General features: G+C 37.1%; 1 protein-coding gene across 2 annotated transcripts in view; it reads right to left on the bottom strand.

Annotated features, from left to right (window-relative positions):
• LOC139134552 (protein MON2 homolog) overlaps positions 1 to 23,309 on the bottom strand; it is an 81,849-nt gene that overhangs the window by 34,527 nt on the left and 24,013 nt on the right. For both annotated transcript variants that reach the window (XM_070701436.1, XM_070701434.1), the window contains exons 6-11: positions 21,740 to 21,843; positions 20,982 to 21,107; positions 15,257 to 15,451; positions 13,147 to 13,271; positions 6,525 to 6,655; positions 4,349 to 4,514 (exon numbers count right to left, since the gene is read on the bottom strand). In XM_070701436.1, the coding sequence (XP_070557537.1) occupies positions 4,349 to 4,514; positions 6,525 to 6,655; positions 13,147 to 13,271; positions 15,257 to 15,451; positions 20,982 to 21,107; positions 21,740 to 21,843 (847 nt within the window). The remainder of the gene's footprint in view (positions 1 to 4,348; positions 4,515 to 6,524; positions 6,656 to 13,146; positions 13,272 to 15,256; positions 15,452 to 20,981; positions 21,108 to 21,739; positions 21,844 to 23,309) is intronic.

The raw sequence follows: 23,309 nt of genomic DNA on the forward strand, positions 1-23,309 counted from the left end.
TCATCATATATTCAATATATCATATTTAGTTCATCTGTAGGAACCTGTATACAAAATATCAAAGCTGTCAGACGAGCGGTTTTGATGAAATAAATTTTTGACTAAAATGACAAAAAAGTCCTTAAAAATACAAATTTGCATATTTCAATTGAACAAAAATCAAGTTGGGTTATCCCTGAGGACCTGTATACCAAATATCAAAGCTGTCAGACCAGCGGTTATAAAGAAGAAGATTTTTTACCAAAAACCCCCTTTTTGGCTCCAATTTGCATATTTTCAACAAAATTAAAAAAAATCGTTTCTCATAATCATATTTTGCATCTACATAACAAATATCAAATCAGTAAATACTGCGGTTCTCAAGATATTTGAGTGGACGGACGCCTCACAAAAGGACATACATACATACATACATACAGACTGACGACGGACGCCAGACGGATACCCATCCCAATAGCTTCTATAGACTATAACAGCTAAAAAATCCAATAAATTGCCAGAAAGGATTCAGCAATGATTAGTTGAACTGAAATAACAGATGATAATTTATAAAACAAACAGTCTATGTCAAACTGTAAACAAGCTAAATGAAAGTCAACTGTGAAGACAACAAAGTAACCATGGTGTCTCATTCTTCCCATTGAGGGCGCCCTAAAAGGTCTCCATAAAAGGGACATAAATTAATATAGAAATAATGGGCGACGCACTGACCGTTAACGTTTATTTGTGGACAAGGGCGAGAGAAAAGCCAAAAATTAAAGGGCGAGGCTTGCTGAGCCCGTTAATTTCGCTTTCCTTGAGCCCGCGCCCATAAATAAACACTAATGGTCATAGCGGAGTCTGTTATTATAGAAATAACGGGCGACGCGCTGACCATTAACGTTTATTTGTGGGCACGGGTGAGAGGAAAGCCAAAAATTAACGGGCGAGGCTTGCTGACCCGTTAATTTGGCTTTCCTCGAGCCTGCGCCCATAAATAAACGTTAATGGTCAGAGCGGAGTCTGTTATTTCCATTATAGTATCAGCGAACCCAATAAAACTGTCAAAATTTCCAAAAATTTAAGGAGCGAACGACAACTGGGCCCCAGAAATTGAGCAATACGTGGCACACTGTCACGCTCGCTGTAAAAAATTGGCAAATCCGGAGAGGTTTCCAGAAAAAAAGTATCTCAACTTGACCTACAAGTGCTCCCTTTTATTTTGTAATTGATTATGATTTACATTTGAGCTGTAAAGTTACGATACTTTGAGTTGTTAATCTTATTATTCAGATTCACGGGCATGTAAACAAACCAGTGACTGTTTATTTGTGGTCAGTCACGTGGTTCAGCTCGACCAATTGAAATGCAACGGGCAGGGCATGGTAATATAATCATATTATCAGCGAACCCACGAAAACCCGTCAAAATTTCTGAAAATTTCAAGAGCGAACGACGACTGGGCCCCAGAAACTGAGCAATACGCGACGCACTGTCACCCGCGCTGTAAAAAAATTGGCAAATCCGGAGATGTTTTCAGAAAAAAAGTATCTCAACTTTACCTACAAGTGCTCCATTTTATATTGTGATTGATTATGATTTACGTTTGAGCTGTAAAGTTACGGTACATGAGTTGTTAATCTTCATATTCATATTCAAGGGCATGTAAACAAACCACTACTGCGTATTTGTGGTCAGTCACATGGTTCAGCTCAACCCATCAAAATGCGACGGGCAGGGCATGGTAATATCATGGTCTTTAAACAGTTCCAAGAAGGCATTAGCTGCTGTATAAATTTTGATATCTTTCAGTCTAACACTGTTTGCATTTTGTTCAGTCTATCAGCAATGGGTTTTTCACATTCTAAAAGCATTTAAGAAATTAAGTTTTCTGCATGGTCTGTGTTTCATGTGTACTACCATTGTTTATGGCAAAATGAGTGCCTAATCTTATTTAAGGTAGAACGTGCCTCGGGGACAGATATTCAGACTCTCCTACTTTTAAATTCGTTTCTGATCTACCACTTGTGGGATTTCATTTTAAAGCTCTTGGTGTAAGAAAACTTTTCACCTACTTAGTTTTTCAAAATTCGAAAAATTTATTTTTCTCCATAGAGTTAACACAGGGATTTTGAATTTTGAATATCGGTAAATCTGGATTGTTTGTTTCTCTAGTACCAAAATTTGCACGGTGACACCCGATTTTTATTCTTGATTTTGAAAGAGAATGGCTGAAAGATTCCTTAGGGAAAGTTTGAGCAAAAGTTTAAGTCTTCCACTTTCGACAGGTATGTAGGAGTATCTCAAACCATACACTACGAGTTCCAAAACCGAGTCGGACTTGCAAGTCCGAGTACTCGGACTTGCATACTCCAAGTAAAACTGCTTACTCGGACTTGTATACTCCGAGTACGTGGCCTACTCGTACTTGAATACGCCGAGTAATACGTGTTCCTATAAATGCATATTTTGCCATACCAGTCAAGAAACAATCTGTCGAAAAAAGGTATTTTATTACTAGCAGAGTTTACGGCTAGTGCGGATCGATATGTCAAAAATCTGCTCTTTTGAAAAAAAGAATTTCATTTTCACGATGTCTTGTAATCTGTTGCGCAACCAAGGTCCCTCCACAAGAAGCGACCGTGATTTTACCCTCAGAAGAAAGCTGCTGCCACGGCCAGCAGAGAAGTTTTTTGAAAGATGACTTAGACGTAACATTTACAGTAAAACCAATAAACTTCAGGCAAGTCCAGCCAGTTACTCAGTTTGATATCGCACAATCGTTCCATTAGCGAAATCAATGCATGACATCACAGGTCAAGTCAGGTCATTATTTACGACCAAGTGGTCACTGGCACTGGGTTCATACTATACACGAGCGCACTGTGCTCATTTTATTTTGAAAAATTATTAGTTTAATTATTTTATCAAGACATAAATATGCCTAAAATGCTTGGGCAAGCCTATCATTAGGGTGGCCAAAGTTAAGCTAAAATGTTGCGACATTATACGCAACTCACGCACACTGAAAGTGAAATTAGATTTTCGTGAAATTTTAAACGCCATTTTTTCTGAAATAAGTAGCTCGGTTACTGAAAAATGGATATTTCCAATTAAAATCGATGTATGAGGCAGTTTTCATTAAAAAACTGAAGAAAAAAAGATAGAAAAATAGTGTTTTTCCTCTCCAAAAATGCCACTTTGTACTGACCGGCCACAGCGCTCGAGCGGTCGCCGCTCATGGCACGCACTTCTGAATCCAGTCAATACCTATTTCGCAACGGAACTGCTTTCGGGCCCTGTGCACGCTGTCATAGAACTGTGAAACTTGGCCAGGAAGTGGCAGACCATCCCATTTACATGTAGTGGTGAGTTTTTGTTATATTCTGGGAATTTTAGCCAGCAAACACGAGGTAAAGTGAGTACGGTAAATTCGGTGTAGATTTTTCCCATTTAGATACATATTTTTGCCATAAAACTTGTAGCATGCTCTTTTAAACATCATTCCAACATTTCTGTGAAATATGACGAAAATCTGTCCACGAGCACAAGTACGAATCATAAAAACAAAATCGTGTTCATTCATAGACCTCAGTACAGTGTGACTCAAGATGGCGGCGGAAGGCAGTCACACTGACACACCATTGACAGCCTGCCTGAGGCTGAAGTTAATGACAGCTATTTCTTACAATTTCATTGCTGTAATGAACTGCATTAAAAGACAATTGGCAGTTTAAATTGATTTGTTAGAATTGAGTGTTATTAAATAACATTGTGACAAAATTTCATTGTATTGTGAGCTCTAGTTTTTAAGTTATGTGAATTCAAACTTCATAAAAAAAAATCCATCCATTTTTCTATGGTACGGTGCCGCCGCAATTTTGACTAAGTCAGACAAAATATTTTCAATTTTCAACACTCACAGTTTCAAAATCCAAGACTGTGCATCAGTCAAATCTTGATTTTTCCGTAATATTGGGTAAATCTGTGCACAAGACACATAGTTTAATGATTCCATGTGAAGTTAAAAAAAAAATTATGGGTTGCCAAACTTGAAGGAATCGGCATTCATTGAAATAATTTCAAAATTTGCCGAAAATTGTCCGCGAAAAAATGGCATTTCTATTGCTTTAAAAATTCATAACTTTTGATTGGGTACAGCTATTTGCATAATAATTTTTTTTTTCTTCTTCTTTTACCCAATTCTTGCTAAAAATCCATTTAAACTGTGTGTATAAACAAGAGAAAAAATGGCTTGGCCACCCTACTATCATGGCCTCGCCACGCTAGCAAACCAAGGCCATGATGTCACAGGTCGACAGGTCATTCGATAATGGTGTCCGTGTGGTCAGTCACATGATATACTTACTAGGTAGGTTTTGCACTGGTCAGTGGTGATACCTGTACTAATGGAATCCATATTCCTCTATATACAAATGCAGGTTGTGGTGTAACACCTCCACCAACGTGAAGGTTACCCATCATGGCTTGTCCACTACTGCTTGGATGCTGAACAGGAGTTACACTTCCAGTCACTGCAATGGTTCAAATGAAAATACTTCAATTAATGAGATAACTTTATCACGGTTGCTAAAAAACTGAACATGACTTACAGTTTGCATGACAGAAGATAAATGCATCACTTGCATCAAAAAGGGCAATAACTTCTGAATAACTTGCCCAAACTCAATAATCACTTGCCAATATTCCTGATGTTATTTTCTCTCAAATAGAGCAGAAATGTTATTTCTCATAATCAATTTACAATTTTTAAAAAAACACCATGTACTTTTATGTTATGACAAACAGTCATTCTATTCAAACAGTGTAAATGTTCATGTAATGTCAGCCTGATCCATAAAATCCTGACGTGTCAGTAGATGAACAGACTATGAACATGGTACTATCACTTGCCACAGTCAATAAGCATATCAGTCAAATTGTAAAGCAACTCTATGGGGTCCTGTGAATAAAAAATAGGTTCCTTTCTCTCAGAAACAATGCTGGTAAACCTTTACATCTGGTAGATTGTACAGGATTTTCCAGGACATGAGAATTCAAAACTACTTCAAAACAGTCTAGAATATTTACTTCTTCATGAGGAAAATGTTTCTCAGAATTCTACAAAAATATATATTTGTACCTTTCTCTCGAGTCTCAAAGTATTTGTTTCAATGTTACATTTCATCAGACTGTACACCACTTCATTTACTTGCATTGGAAAAAGTGCATTTGCTACCTTTTTAAACTATTTAGGATGTGAACCATTGTCTTAGCAAATCAGGCTTTGAAAATATCACAGCAGAAGTAGAGGAACTGTGAAAATATGAAGGGAATCAGTGAATACATGCAGACAGGAGAGATTATTGTTCAACCTGATACTTCTGAATGGATCACTGTGCATATCACTTCATCTGCTGCTTTGACCCAAAAGATAGAAGGAAAATGTTGCTTATACAGCCATTTGAATCCTTATACCAAGTGAGTGTTGAATTATTCAACTGGTATTACCATCTTTAAAATGGTTTTTCCACTTTGATTTCAAATATAACATTTTTCTCCATGATGTTCCATACAGAAACCACTATCTCACCAAACCATGGAGGTAGAGAAGTCTTGCATTTACCTCCATGTTAGAACAAGGCAACTTTGTAAAAGCTATGTATACCAATGATTGTCACTTTGGCAAGAAAACACAGCAATTTTAGTTTAGTAAAAAAGAGTAGATCAAACTGTGTATCTCCAACCTACTCACTAGCAATGCTGTATAATTTTCAGGGATGGGACTGTCAAGTTATCGTCATCTATCACAAGCAGAATTGCTAACTGTATAGTGGCTATGTTTTTTTGGCTCTGCACTCAGTAATGTTTGAGGGATGAGAACAACTCTGTCCAATTAAAAAGCTTTTAATTGGTAAAAGTGGTCTCAATTATAGAACCTGTGAATTATGAGCATAGACAATTAGCTTTTTCTGTTACAAGTTTGCCAATTGGCAAAGACTTTTGGATATTCCATTTATTGGTGATGGGACAGATAGCGATTTATTGTGTATATGTAAGAAATGTCTGTACGTAGGTAACAGCGCGAATACTACCATACAGCTTGCTGTTTGTTGTTTTGCATCCCACATCTGTGTCCCTAGAAACATTATTTGATGAATGTTGTTGCATCAAATTTTATAAACATGTATGCAACATTGCTACAAGTTGGAACAATAATATCAATGGGGAATATTCAGGGTAGATTCATGAATGCTCTGGTCTCACTGCTACTCTGGTCTCACTGCTACTCTGGTCTCACTGCTACTCTGGTCTCACTGCTACTAGTATATTTATGCATGACTATATGCTTGCAGAAGAAGCCTACACAAGTTTAAAATCATTCTCATGGATATTTCACTTGTGCAGTTGGGCAACCAACACTGGCCTTTATATTGGCCCCGGCAACTGGGCAACCATTAATGTCTTTCCCTGGTTTTGGTCTACAACAGACAACCAACAACTCCAATAAACAATTGTATTTACAATGAGAATTGCTTCCTTACCTGCTTGGCTTACACTTCTATCTGGCACTGGGCTGACAAACATCGATTGGATGAATGAACCCAAACCATTGACAATATCACGGAACACTTTGGATGCATGCTCTTTCATATCATAATTTTCACAAAATGATCTGGCAGAAAGACAGTGAACATAAAACTGAAGTCAGTATATGAAAGATACCACAATGTCATCTGATGCATTTGCTCAGAATGTTATAACATTGCCCACAGCCTTGTGATACTGATAGAGATGTAACAAATATCTTTCCAATTCAGTGAATCTCACCAAAAATGGCAAATAGGATAAAAATATGTAAAACAGGAAATGGTGAACTTATGAAATGCAGAACGGGAGAAAAATATAGCAACAAACTATTGTACCATAAGTGGACAATGGCTAATCTAAACCAAATTACTTAAACTGGATTGTTGGCATTGATTACACATGTATCTATTGTCAATCAAATAGAAAATAAATTTGGGCCATTGATTAAAAAATATTTGCTTGTTACACTCACCACACTGTCATGTGAAGTCAACCATGCATCTTAATCTTTGAGTCTAAATAAGTTTACCCCTCAAGTGTGTGTAGGCAAAAACCAAATTTACTTTTGAATTACGTAAAGCAGAGAAGGACATACAATATAGTGAAAAGCAAACTAAATATCATAAAAACTGAATATAAAATGATAGGGAAATGTTGTGAGACAGTCATAAGTATCTGGTGTGTGCTAAGAGACAAATGTTAAAATTGGACAGCATCATCCTGACCACAGTTTTCCTGACCATAGAGTGTAGCTCCATGCTCTGACTGGTTTGTTTCCTTCTGATTTTCTGATAGTGATACAGTGGTAGGTACAAAATATTTATAATATGCTGCTATTCACGATAGTTATTTAACATAGCTTGCATTCGTTCACAGAAGAACTCAGTTTAACATGTGAGATAAATTTCTCGTAAAATGTTTTGATTATGATACGGGGTGACTTGCACACGTACACATATGTGCACTCTGCAGTCGATGTAATAAGAGTCAACTACATTCAAGCACAGTGATGTTGACAATTACATGGATGCAAGTGCACGATTTCAAGTAGCCATGATGGTATTTTCGTGGAAATATAGGTAACAACAGTGTAACAAACAACATTACTTATCGCCTTTAGCTAGAAACAGACCGTGATCATGGTGAATGCAATCTCGATCATGTACAATCATGCCATGTCGGATCATGCCATGAGTCTTAAATGCGAGAACTTCTTAAATAAATCGATCAAAATATAAGCACACACTGTCTTTAGCGATCGATATCAACAATGTCAAAATCAACACAAAACTGACGAAATTACCCCAAATAAGCAACAGAAAATGCAAAAGTTATCGTTGTGTCGAGAGGACGGCATATCTTCAACTCCACAATGACACAAACTAGTTATATGCACATGCGCATGGCCTCGCTCAGGACCCAGCTCCATACTACATGTACTACGGGCCTGGTGGATTGCCTTCCTCGGTTGAACTTACAGGTTTGCAGGCAACGAAATCTATTCGCCGGTACCGGGTGAGTACCCCATATGGAGGCCATAATTCTGCAGTTGATCGAACGAGCCTTTCGCGCAAAAAATACGCGACAGCGACAAAAGTACCACCACTGTCAACTTCATATTCACGAGACATCATCAAATACACGCTAAAAAGTTTAAATTAAAAAAAATCGCACCAGACTGAGAAACAAAATGGCGTCCGTTTTTGTATCCGTAGTCCTTGCAAACCAAGGCTAACTTGTTATATGCGCATGCGCATACTAAGCGTAGCCTAACCTACAATGGGCCAGTGGTTGCCTTCCTCGGTAAGACTGATACATCTGCAGCCAATAACAGATTGGCCGGTAGCCGTTGATTATCGCCTACAGAGGCCATCATTGTTCAGTCGATCGAAGGCACCTTTCGAACCAAAAAATACATAACGTCAGCAAAAGTACCATCACTGTCAAATATACATTTATGAAACATATTCAAATACACACTGAAATGTTTACAACGTAAAAAATCAGACTAGTCCGAGAAACAAGATGGCATCTATTTCGATTCTTCAACTCTCATTTTTGTCTTTCAATTGTGCGCATGCGCAGAAAGTGGTTTTAGCAAAATCGACTAAAATCAACTGACTATAATTAAAATTGATAAAAGTATTATTTAAAAATAATACAAGGCATACATCACCACAATTTTAACATTTTTGACCATTTAGTTTATCTGTAGGAACCTCTATCCCAAATATCAAAGCTGTCAGACGAGCGGTTTTGAAGAAATAAATTTTTGAACAAAAATGACAAAAAAATTCCTTAAAAATACAGATTTGCACATTTCATCACAATTTGAACAAATCCAAGTTGGGTTATCCCTAGGGACCTGAATAACAAATATCAAAGCTGTCTGACCAGCGGTTCTGAAGAAGAAGATTTTTTACCAAAAACATTTTTGGCGCTAATTTGCATATTTTCAACAATATCAAAACATAGGGCCAAAGTCCCTGAAGCTACTATAGACATGGATACAAAATTAAGTATTTCCTGACTGTATGAAATTATCTCACTAAGGTCATCCTAGGGACATGTAAACCAAATATTAAAGCTGTCTGACCAGCGGTTTTGAAAAAACAAGCAACTCAACAGTTGACAGAGCTCTGCTGTGTTATGTAGAGAATAACCTTTTGTGACACATGTATTGATGAAGAAGGTGGATATCTTTGATAGCTCATTTCAGGATGGCCTGACCAAAATGGAAAAAAATTCCGTAAAAATACAGATTTGCATATTTCATCAGACTATATTAGTCTATAATAGCAAATAAACGAGAGTTAATTACATTCTAATTAAAGTAAACAAGACTTGCTTAAATCAAGATTTACGTCATAATAAAACAGCATATCTGTCAGGTTATAAAGAATCTTGAGCTGGTTATCTTTTATTTTCATCCTATTAACCAAGCACATTTTAACTTTCAAATTAACATTGTAAGTAAGTTCTGTTGAATGAGTTGAGACTGTACATACTCAGAGAAAGCACACTGAAGAGACAAATGTTTGTAACTTAAGAAGTTCAAGGTCATCAAAAGCATTATAAGGAATCATGTTACACTTTCATTGCACTGTTTACACAGATTGCATAATTGCTATAAATAGCACAAGGAATCTTACAGCCCAGCTTTACCATAAAAACCCTATCACTTTGACCACTCTTTTAATTGAACACTCTATTTTTTCCTCAAAAAGTAATCTTATTTTATCCTTACCAAGTCAACCATAAATGGAAATTAGAACTTTCTCTATCTCTATTTATTTGACCACCCTATCATGACAAACTATTATGAGCAATTTCTTTGAGATAACAAAATGGTGGTTCAGAATATATCAAAGTTGGGATTCAGGAAAGTTGCCTTTACGTGTTTTAATCCTCCAAGATGGTAAGCATTTCACTATGAACTGTCAAAAAAAGTTGAACTTTCTGATAATTCTACACTAAAATTATTTTGGCTTTGATGATTTCCTAATTAATTCAATTATTTAAAATCATATTAATTATTTTTTTCTGGGTGAATTGATAGGGTTTATACAGTACAAGAATTACATACAATGTAAGTCAAATTTTGACCAACAAGTCATCGTTGATGACACAGTCCCCACTTGTTAATGGGTACTTTGATTACAGGTCCTCAGAGAGGATAGAGTCCTCTTCATTAGGTCTGTGATAAAAATACTTTTGAATAAATTCGCTTGATACATGTCTGAGTTGTAGTTCAGGACATGAAAAAATCGTAATAAAATGGCCACACGGTGGCCATATTGGATCGTATCACAAAGCAAATAAATGTGCATATGTATGACATAGGTCAATGTCCTTGTAGCAAATTTGATTAAAATTGGTTGAGATATGCCTGAGTTATGGCTTGTACATGAAAAAATCATAACTAAAAAGCCGCACAGCAGCCATATTGGATCGTATCACAAAACAAATTAATGTGCATATGTATGACATTGGTCAATCTCCTTGTACCAACTTTGAATAAATTCGCTTGGTACATGTCTGAGTTATGGTTCTGGACATGAAAAAATGTAATAAAATGACCACACGGTGGCCATATTGGATTGTGTCACAAAACAAATCAATGTGCATGTGCATGACATAGGTCAATGTCCTTGTACCAAGTTTGAATAAAATCGTTGAGTTATGCCTGAGTTATGGCTCTGTACATGAAAAAATCGTAACAAAATGGCTGCACAGCGGCCATATTGGATCGTATCACAAAACAAATTGATGTGTATAGCTATGACATTAGTCAATGTCCTTGTACCAACTTTGAATAAAATCTTTTGAAACATGCCTGAGTAATGGCTCTGTACATGAAAAAATCGTAACAAAATGGCCGCACGGCGGCCATATTGGATCGTATCACAAAAAAATTGACGTGCATATCTATGACATTGGTCAATGTCCTTGTACCAACTTTGAATAAAATCAGTTGAAACATGCCTGAGTTATGGCTCTGTACATGAAAAAATCGTAATAAAATGGCCGCCTGGCAGCCATATTGGATCGTATCACAAAACAAATCGACGTGCATCTGTATGACACATGAAGTAATCCTTGTACCAAGTTTGAATGAAATCGCTCAAGGCATCTCTGAGATATCTGCGTGAACGGACGGACGCACGCACGGACGGACGCACGCACACACGCACGGACATGACCAAACCTATAAGTCCCCCCGGACGGTGTCCGTGGGGACTAAAATGACAAAAAAATTCCTTAAAATACACATTTGCATATTTCATTACAATTTGAACAAATCTAACTGGGTTATCCCTAGGGACCTGTATACCAAATACAAAGCTGTCTGACCAGCGGTTCTGAAGAAGAAGATTTTTTACCAAAAACATTTTTGGCGCTAATTTGCCTATTTTCAACAATATCAAAAAATTAAAAAAACTAGTTTCTCAAAATCATATTTTTCATCTACACAACAAATATCAAATCAGTAAGTACTGCGGTTCTCAAGATATTTGAGTGGACGGACGCCTCACAAACGGACATACATACATACATACATACATACATACATACATACAGACTGACGCCGGACGGATACCCATCCCAATAGCTTCTATAGACTATAGTCTATAGTAGCTAAAAATTAAAACAAGCGACCTAGCGACCAATATAGCTCCGCTGTGTTTATGTAGAGAATAACTATTTTTGACACATGTTGATGAAGAAGGTGGAAATCTTTGATAGCTCAATGGCAGTGGCCAGAAAAAAGTGGCTAAAATAGCTGTAAAAATACACAATTGAAGATTTCATCATACTTTGAATATATCACATCCAATCATCCCTAAAGAACATGTCAACCAAAGCTATCTGATGAGTAGTTTTTTGAGAATAAAATTTTCTCTCCAAAAATGGCAACAATTGCCCAAAAAAATAAAAATTGCAGATTTCATCATAATTTCAAAAAGACCAAATTTAGTTCATCTATAGAAACCTGTATACCAAATTTCAAAGCTGTTAGACCAGTACTTTTTGAGAAACACATTTTTTGACCAAAAATGGAAAAAATTGCCCCAAAAATTCAAAATTGCAGATTTCATCATAATTTCAATAAATATCATTTAGTTCATCTATAGAAACCTGTATACCAAATTTCCAAGCTATGAGTAGTTTTGGAAATACACATTTTTTGACCAAAAATGGCAAAAATTTCCCCAAAAATACAAAATTACAGATTTCATCAAATTTCATTACAGATTTCATTTGATAAGCTCCGCGTCGCTGACAGCGGAGCTCAAAAAATGTTTCTCAAAATCATATTTTTCATCTACTCAACAAATATCAAATCAGTAAGTACTGCGGTTCTCAAGATATTTGAGTGGACGGACGCCTCACAAACGGACATACATACATACATACATACATACATACATACATACATACAGACTGACGCTGGATGGATACCCATCCCAATAGCTTCTATAGACTATAGCCTTTAGTAGCTAAAAATGGCAATACGGAAGTGCACATGCTGTAATTATACAATAATCCAATGGATAGACAATCACACAAGTACGTATGCATGAACTGACACTTAAGAGACCTTGAAAAAAGATACAAATCCCAATACAACCAAAGTAAGTAAATTATCCTTTAGTTGTGTCTGCTTGCATGGGTTGCTACGGGGTTGTAACACAAAACACAAATTTTTTTGGAGAATTTTCAAACTTTAGCATTCTGTGACAAAATCACAACACTCCTTCTTTGCCACAGTCATATTAAAACCATTGAACCATGTGGTGATGTAAAATGGTACCTTCTACCCATGTAGTTACAGAAATGTGTATGTTCTATAGAAAACTGAAAAATACAGCCAAACTGATTTTGTGTTGAATTCTTTTGTGTGCTTTCTAACAGGTTACCTATCTATCTTTTAGAATTTTGAGAGATGCAAAACAAAGAGTTTACTTACTTTGGCCTAACCCTACAAAAGTACTTTTGTTGGAACTAGAACTAGAGCATTATGGTGAAAAATTCAGATTAAAGATTAAGACTATGGTAAATATTGGTACCTACCTGAGCAACTGTGATTTGACACAAATTTTATTGAGGACTTCCATGGCCAACGCCCTTTGCCACATTGGTTTGTCTCCATCAAGAAATTTCACCAGCAAAGACAAGAATATTTCACACTCTGTAATCTGGAAAAAATATACAGAAACGGTCAATATTTCAATCACTATTGTACATGTCTCATTGAAATATTTTTTTGCTTAAACATCTAGCTTGTGCAGCATACCAGGAGCTGCTATAATATATGGTTTCTATTATATTGTCATCTCCTGCTAAGATACAACCCCAGACACTGAGATCTCTCATACTGTATCATCACTTATCAAGACAAAACCCCAGACACTGACAACTCTCACAGTGTCATCACTTATAAAGACACAACCCCAGACACTGAGATCTCTCACACTATATCATCACTTATCAAGACACAACCCCAGACACTGACAACTCTCACAGTGTCATCACTTATCAAGACACAACCCCAGACACTGACAACTCTCACAGTGTCATCACTTATCAAGACACGACCCCAGACACTGACAACTCTCATACTGTATCATCACTTATCAAGACACAACCCCAGACACTGAGATCTCTCACACTATGTCATCACTTATCAAGACACAACCCCAGACACTGACAACTCTCACAGTGTCATCACTTATAAAGACACAACCCAAGACACTGAGATCTCTCACACTGTGTCATCACTTATCAAGACACAACCCCAGACACTTACAACTCTCACACTGTGTCATCACTTATCAAGACACAACCCCAGACACTGACAACTCTCACACTGTGTCATCACTTATCAAGACACAACCCCAGACACTGAGAACTCTCACACTATGTCATCACTTATCAAGACACAACCCCAGACACTGACAACTCTCACAGTGTCATCACTTATAAAGACACAACCCCAGACACTGAGATCTGCTTCACGAATTCTACAACGTGTTGAAAGGTCTCAGTCAGAAAAATGTAACAACTTAGCCGGCTATTGAACCACTCTTTTTTGGGAGTGGAGATTTAGCCGACTGGTTCTGTCTCAGGCCTCTTAGCTAGGCGACTGATGCCGTATGTTGTGGGTTCGAATCCGATTGAAAACTATCCGTATTATCAAGACACAACCCAAGACACTGACAACTCTCTCACAGTGTCATCACTTATAAAGGCACAACCCCAGACACTGACAACTCTCACACTGTGTCATCACTTATCAGACACAACCCAAGACACTGACAACTCTCACACTGTGTCATCACTTAACAATACACAACCCAAGACACTGACAACTCTCACAGTGTCATCACTTATCAAGACACAACCCCAGACACTGAGATCTCTCACACTATGTCATCACTTATCAAGACACAACCCCAGACACTGACAACTCTCACAGTGTCATCACTTATCAAGACACAGCCCCAGACACTGACAACTCTTACACTATGTCATCACTTATCAAGACACAACCCCAGACACTGACAACTCTCACAGTGTCATCACTTATCAAGACAACCCCAGACACTGAGATCTCTCACACTATGTCATCACTTATCAAGACACAACCCCAGACACTGACAACTCTCACACTATGTCATCACTTATCAAGACACAACCCCAGACACTGACAACTCTTACACTATGTCATCACTTATCAAGACACAACCCCAGACACTGACAACTCTTACACTATGTCATCACTTATCAAGACACAACCCCAGACACTGACAACTCTCACAGTGTCATCACTTATCAAGACAACCCCAGACACTGAGATCTCTCACACTATGTCATCACTTATCAAGACACAACCCCAGACACTGAGATCTCTCACACTATGTCATCACTTATCAAGACACAACCCCAGACACTGACAACTCTCACACTGTGTCATCACTTATCAAGACACAACCCCAGACACTGACAACTCTTACACTGTGTCATCACTTATCATGACACAACCCCAGACACTGACAACTCTCACACTATGTCATCACTTATCAAGACACAACCCCAGACACTGACAACTGTCACAATATGTCATCACTTATAAAGATGCAAATTTCAGCAAGAAGAATGCTCACAGCATATCATCACTTACCAAGACACTGTAATATAGCTGTATTAGTACACTGACCACTCGGAGTAATCTCATGGAGATTGGAAAATAAGGTTTCTCTACTGGTGATGGAGAAGGTGGGTTAGGTAAGCCTTGTCTGTACTTAATGCTTGGAGAAAATAACTTAATTACTAAAGGACAGACCCGCTCTTTGAGTAAGAATTTGAACTCTTCATGCTGAAAAATAAAATCATACAAAACTTGGTTACCAGTAATACCAATATCACATTTACGTTTAAGCTGCGACTAGATTAACTGCACTGAATAGTAAAAAGTGTTACAACAAAATTTGGGTATAACTGCCATCGCGATAATTGTTGGTACACCCAAGCCCCAATATAGGGAAACCGCTGGGAATATACCTACATGGCAAAGAGATTAGCTGACAGCACTATCGCTATGTGCAGGAAGTTTGGCAGATCATCTTTCAGTCTGTTTATCAAAACACCGTTGGGCATCTCATAAAGTAGAGGCCGTTCATTTTGCATGACCGATAAATTACTGAAGTAAAGCATTGACTTTCTATGAAGTTAACAGAGTTAAATTGCTTTTGCCTATGTGTATCACCACGTCTGCGGTAAATTTCATTGATTTCCTATTTTCCTGAAGTTTTCTTGACCGTTTTGCACGAATGACAACTAACTCGCACTTTCTCCAACTTGAACAGCCAAGAATCAACTCGCCCGAAACCAATTCGCCCGTTGTTTGAGATTTACACGTTCTGCTGCGTACCTATGCAACCTCCGTTGTCGATTTAGTGTAGTAGAGGGTAGAATCGAGACTGTTTGATTTTATTGGAACAAAAATATTTCGATTGATTGACTAACACAGCCAAATTTTAAGCATTTTCTTCAACTTTAGAAAATAAGTCATCGCCTTTCCTTGACATTTCCGTTTCGTTTGAAAATGCTGTGTCCCCATAGTTGGTGTGAACGCTAAGGTTTTCCTCGGCCGTATTGACTGAGAGACGGCTCCTTCTTTAGCTATATTTTCAGAGTTTCGAAAAGATGTCGCCAACTATTCCTTTCAGTGCACACTGCAGGTCTGTCTACGTTTGCAGGAAAAGCTATCGTTGCCTTCCCAACAAATTGAATTCGGGCCAGTTGTATCGGGCCAGTTGGAATGAGTTGGGTTCTGAATCACGAGTGGTTTGAAAAGGTACCCGTTTTGCACTGGGTAGATTAGAAGCGAAAGGAAGGTTATCAACAGCATCGATGAAATGCCTTTTTTCTCACCGTGTTTTCTCATTTCTCTGTATTTTTTCAGTGACGGCAATTTGAAAATAGTAATTTCGTGTCCGCTGATCGTAACGATTTGATAGCTCTTAGAATTCGAAGTACGAAACGTCACTGCCTCCGGGCCAGGCCGCGGGAGACAAGACAACACATTTTCAAACTTTGGGTCATGCCAAGTTTACTTCCTCGATTGGATATGTTGAGGTCAAAATACAAACTTTACCATCGATAAACGATTAAAAACTAAGGCATTTCAGCATTTTTTGAAATTGATGATATGACTGTCATTTTCCGTTTTACATGTCTTGAGAAAACTCTACTACATGTATGTACCCACTTTAGTCTGATACCCCTTATGAATAATGACATCATCCGTATGACGCACCCAAATAAATGTGACTGAACAGAGAAGTACGTCTGCTTGTGTCATGTCAAGGCTGAGACTCGTACAGGGTGTACGAGACGACAGCGACTTTGCCTCTAAGCCGAGGTTGTCAGAAATATATCCGAGAAAAAAGGTCTTCTTCAACACCACGAAAGCTGTCGATGAAAACTGTAGAGGTTATGGCTGACAGTTGAAGAATGTTTGTACGTGACAAATTCCCGCCACGCCACGCCGCGCTGCAGACCAGCAGCTAGCAACGACTATCCACACAGTAAATTTCAACTTTGATAATCAGCTCATACACGGAAACCGTCAGAAACCCAAACTTTGTCTGTATTACTTGTAGTTCTCACAGAATTTCGCTACGACATGTCGGATAACAGAACCTCAAAGCCTGGAAGTTTTACAAGTAGTAACTTTTTAGAAACTACATCGGTGCACAGCCGATACGGGTTATTTACAAAACTGTCTATTCTCACTGTCACTCTAAGAATACGCATCTACTTTAAAGCGGTCGGCAAATCGGTTTCTTCGAAACGAGATTATAAATTTAGAGACTTTGAATTTCACTCAAGGAAGCCGTCCGTTTGATGGAAAATTGTCGAAGTACATGCTTGAGGTAAGATGACATATCGCGCGATGGGTGTAAAACGTGAAAAGGTTCATGTTGAACATCATATAGAAAAACTACGCACATTGTAAACCTCGACGTAAACCGATCCCTTTATAAAAAATAACAGTTAAAAATACGGATTTCACCTCAATGCCAGACGCAAATTACAGTTTTTGTGAGACAGTGGTAATGACGGCATTTATGATGACAACGCATGTAAAACGAAACGAAGTCAAACGATAGCATTTATACCTTCATGACAGGGAAAAGTCTGCCGAATTTGGTTGCTTCAACATGTTTCCTAGGCAATGGAATTTACCACAGCAATTCAACAAAAATAGCGTCAAGGACACTGAAGCTCCTCAAGTGTGAGGCCAGTTGAAGTAGTTGGTTGTTGGGAAGCAGTAATTGACTTGGAGGCATGGAATGGGATACGGGATACACAAGATTTGTGTTAGATACGTTTAATTTTATATATGGCATGATTTGGCGCATTAATATAAAAATAAGTTGCATACATTAACACCAATCTATCCTGATGGAGTATGTGGCGGTTTATTATTAGGCGACTAGTTAAGTGAGTATTGTGCCATTTACTGCATTGGAATGCAGGAGAGCCACCGTAATTTCTCTGTCAGCACTCTAGTGAAAATTGCTTTATTGTGTTCTTCAACATTTAAATTTGTAGTATACAAGTGAATTGCATTTTCGCATTGATCTGCTTGACCAGAAAATTCATCAGCCTTTTGCTGAAGTAGGTTTATATCTTGTTGTGTATATTGGCCAACTCTGAGATGATTAAGTAATTCTGCAAAATGTTTACCAACTTTCTGTCTGCACAGGCGCAATAGAGAAATAAATATGCAAAAAAGATGAAAGGCTACAGTAGTATTTGTGAAATCGAGCTCAAAGGTCATCAAAGTCATGTGACATTTTGTCAAAAAAAATTGTATCCCATAGTTATCCCTATATACCAAAAATCAGACCTCAAGCTCTATTGGCTTGCCCAGAATTAGATATGTGCATAATTAATAAGGTACAGGATATGGCACCATAAGGTCTCCCATCATACCAAATGTGAAGGGTGTAGCACTTGTGGTTATTGAGTTATGGCCATATATGTATATTTGGGTTCAAAGGTCAGCCAGGTCACATAATATTTTGTCAAAAAAATTGTATCTCATAGTTATCCCTATATACCGAAAATCAGACTTCCAGCTCTATTGACTGGCCCAAAATTAGATACATGCATAATTAATGAGGTACAGGATGCGTCATCATTAGGTGTCCCATCACACCAAATATGAAGGGTGTAGCCCTTGTGATTACTGAGTTATGAAGAAATATCTACCGGGTATATTTGACATGAAAGGTCACCAAGGTCACATGACATTTTGTCAAAAAAATTGTATCCCATAGTTATCCCTATATACCGAAAATCAGACCTCCAGCTCTATTGGCTTGCCCAGAATTAGACATGTAAATAATTAATGAGGTACAGGTTGTGGCGTCATAAGGTTTCCCATCATACAAAATATGAAAGGTGTAGCTCTTGTGGTTACTGAGTTATGGACATATATGTATATTTGGGGTCAAAGGTCATCAAGGTCACGTGATATTCTGTCCAAAAAATTGTATCCCATAGTTATCCCTACATACCAAAAATCAGAACTATAACACTATTATTAAGCCCAGAATTAGGTGTGTGCATAATTAACACAGGAAGTGGCTGGTCATGTGACATTTTGTCGAAAAACTTTGCTCCCATAGTTTCTCTATGTACCAAAAACACATTGAAGTTGACAGCCAGTTAGAGTGAAATCCGATCAAGCTGCATAATTAGCAAAGGTATCGTGTATCAGCAATTTTTACCACATTAACAGCTGGGCTTGATGTGGTCTTGTTTATATCTTTAATCAGCTACACCTCTCAGTTACACATCACACCAGGGCCACTCCACTGTACCCAGACAGAGAAACATAAACAAATCACTACACTTTGCAATGTCATGTATCTTTCTTTTTTATTCTTGATGAACAAATGAGCTTGAAAGTTCAGGAAGGTTTTGAAATTTTCGCTTGTCCAGTGTCAGTGAATCTACATATTAAACAATTTGGGGAATTCCTGACAATTGGACACAATGATAAGTTATCTGTTGCTTACAACAGTCTAATCATTGCAATCCTAGTTCTTACAGATGAATCGAATCATGAAATACTGTAAGGGAACATTCTCATCACAGTTTACCTCAAAAACAGAACGAAAGAGAAAGTACTAGTCTAAGAGCTGTTACAACTTTAAAAATACCTTAAAGCTAAAAATAGAAATAATAGTGAAAAATTTGTCTAAATGGTAAAAATGAAATGAGCTACAAGTAATAGAACACATCATAATCATGTTTGCAAGTGTTTCAGTGAAAAGGATGCCTTGTAACAAACTGTCTTTTTTTACGTTTTATTAGAATCGTTATGTTGAAAAGGTTCTTGCAGTGCACCATTGAGTCCAATCAGGAACTCCACGAATACATTTACAAAATAATGTATTTTGAACATGTAAGTTTATATGATGCTGGTCTAGCCGGTCAATTCCCAAAGCTACCTTAACTTTCACGCTCACTTGTTCATCACAAATAAAAATGAAAGATACATGACATTGCAAAGTGTGGTGATTTGTTTATGTTTCTCTGTCTGACATTCATGGAGTGGCCCTGGTGTGTTGTGTAACTGAGAGCATGTAGCTGATTAAAGATGTAAACAAGACCACATCAAGCCCTGCTGTGTTAATGTTGTAAAAATCGTAGATACACATCTATGGAAGCTAGTTGGCCAAATCTTGACAGAAGGAAGTCTTGACAGAGGGAAGTAAAAGTTGACGCCGCCATTTCTGGTTTTCAATTCTAATAGCTCCTCAGTATATAAAACTGAGGAGCTAAAAACTGGCAAAAGCAATGTAACTTTACTTGTACAAGTTAATCCTTTATTGTACCATCGTTCACGCTAAATAAACGGCCTCTGCTATAGTGTTTTGTCTAGGGGACACCGCGTACGCACCCCGCAGTGTTTTCGATAAACAAACTGCAAGATGATCTGATGCACTAGCAATACTGTTGGCTAATTAATTTGCGATATAGGGATATTCCCAGCGGTTTCCCTAAGTATATTGGGGCTTGGGTGTACCAACAATTATCGCGATGGCAGTAATAAAATAAATGTAGAATAATTCAAAGTCCTACTATGAAGCACCAGAATGATACTTTTCAATCCATAATTCTAGATTATCCAGTTGGTGTAGAGGAAAGTTTGATACCACTGGTACATATCTAAGGCACATATCTTGCAAATATCCCACTACTGACTCTATTTTCCATTGCTACTCTGCTGTCACATTCAACTCTCATATGTAGATATCTGAGTCATAGATTCATATGTAAGTAGCACAGTGAAAAGCAATCAAAGGGATTAGTGAAAAACATACCTTAAGAAAAACCTGAGGGAATGAATTTAAGACAGATTCCAGCAATTCAAGACCAAATGTACGCGTCATTTCCGTCATGCCAACTAACCAGTAAGGCTGATCTGCATTTACCAGGTAACATAAATCCTGAAAAAATGAAAAATCTTCATTTCCAACTCTCATTTATAATATTGTAATTATAACCATATATTATAATGATAGTCATTATGAAATTTAAAATGTACATTTTCTGCAATTATCCTCTACATAGTAAAATATTCTAGGATCTCACTTAAAACCTTTGAAATCTTTGAAACACTACTATGTCCATAGTTAGAATTGTTATTAATAATATTTATTTTGTCCAAGAGCAAAATATTTTGAGCACTGAACAATAAATATTATCTCGTATTTTGATTCTTAATTTTTTTTATCATCAATAGGTTAAACTTATTTTGTCTAAATAATGTAGTATTGTTAGACAGTACAGAATGTGACAACAAAGTTTGTGGCTGAGCAATGCCAACTGCCCACTCTATCTGTAGAATCTGTACCACTTCATGTTTCTTGGACAATATTGCATTAACACATTTCAACTACGGTATTAGAGCCAATTATGCCATGGTAGACTGTACTTTAAGCTCCTGTACTAAGAATGACAGAGGAACTTCTCTGCAAGAATTGATGTCTGACAAAATAGATATAGACTGATATATTTGTAATCTACAGTTTGTGTTTACTAAATAAGAAAAGCCAGAGGATGAATCTGGACATGGTACCTGGAAGAGTAAATATGCATCTGTAGCACTGGAATAGAGAGATGGAGGTGCTGCTTTGCTGCCCGCTTTCTGACTTTCCATGTCCACTTCCGGTCTCTCGGAATCTGTTATAACAAAGTTCAATATGGGTTATGGATTTGCACACTAATTAACATGATGGAAGACTCCAACAATATTCATCTTTTTTATGTTATCATTGAATAAACCTATTTGCCTAGAGTGAAATCTCATTCCTTGTAAACAAGTGGCAATATCAAATAACATGATAATGTACTCTAAATATTGACAGAGAGTGTAATGTGATATGCAATTTCTGTTGTTAATTTTTGATCAATAAGTCATCGTTGATGACACAGTCCCCACTTGTTAATGGGTACTTTGATTACAGGTCCTCAGAGAGAATAGAGTCCTCTTCATTAGGTCTGTGATAAAAATACTTTTGAATAAATTCACTTGATACATGTCTGAGTTATGGTTCCAGACATGAAAAAAAACGTAACAAAATGGCCACATGGCGGCCATATTGGACCGTATCACAAAACAAATCAATGTGCTTGTGTATGACATAGGTCAATGTCCTTGTACCAACTTTGAATAAAATCGGTTGAGATATGCGTGAGTTATGGCTCTGTACATTAAAAAAATCGTTACAAAATGGCCGCACGGCGGCCATATTGGACCGTATCACAAAACATATTGATGTGCATAGCTATGACATACATCAATGTCCTTGTACCAACTTTGAATAAAATCGGTTGATATAGCTCCGCTGTGTTTATGTAGAGAATAACTATTTTTTACACATGTTGATGAAGGAGGTGGAAATCTTTGATATAGCTCAATGCAGTGGCCAGAAAAAAGTGGCAAAAATAGCTGCAAAAATACACAATTGAAGATTCCATCATACTCTGAATATATCACAGCGGATCATCCCTAAGAACATGTCGACCAAAACTATCTGATGAGTAGTTTTTTGAGAATAAAATTTTCTGACCAAAAATGGCAACAATTGCCCCAAAAATAAAAATTGCAGATTTCATCATAATTTCAAAAGATCAAATTTAGTTCATCTATAGAAACCTGTATACCAAATTTCAAAGCTGTTAGACCAGTACTTTTTGAGAAACATATGTTTTGACCAAAAATGGCTAAAATTGCCCAAAATATTCAAAATTGCAGATTTCATCATAATTTCAATAAATATCATTGAGTTCATCCATAGAATTCTGTATACCAAATTTCAAAGCTATCAGAGGAGTACTTTTTGAGAAACACATTTTTTGACCAGAAATGGCTAAAATTGCCCCCAAAATACAAAATTACAGATTTCATCAGAAATTCAATATATATTACTTAGCTCATCTGTAGAAACCTGCATACCAAATTTCAAAGCTTTCAGACCAGTACTTTTTGAGAAACACATTTTTTGACCAAAAACGGCAAAAATTGCCCAAAATTACAAAATTGCAGATTTCATCATAATTTCAATAAATATCATTAAGGTGATCTGTAGAAACGTGTATACAAAATTGCAAAGCTATCAGATGAGTAGTTCTGGAAATACACATTT

The sequence above is a fragment of the Ptychodera flava genome, chromosome 6, assembly GCF_041260155.1.
Source record: "Ptychodera flava strain L36383 chromosome 6, AS_Pfla_20210202, whole genome shotgun sequence".
NCBI lineage: Eukaryota > Metazoa > Hemichordata > Enteropneusta > Ptychoderidae > Ptychodera > Ptychodera flava.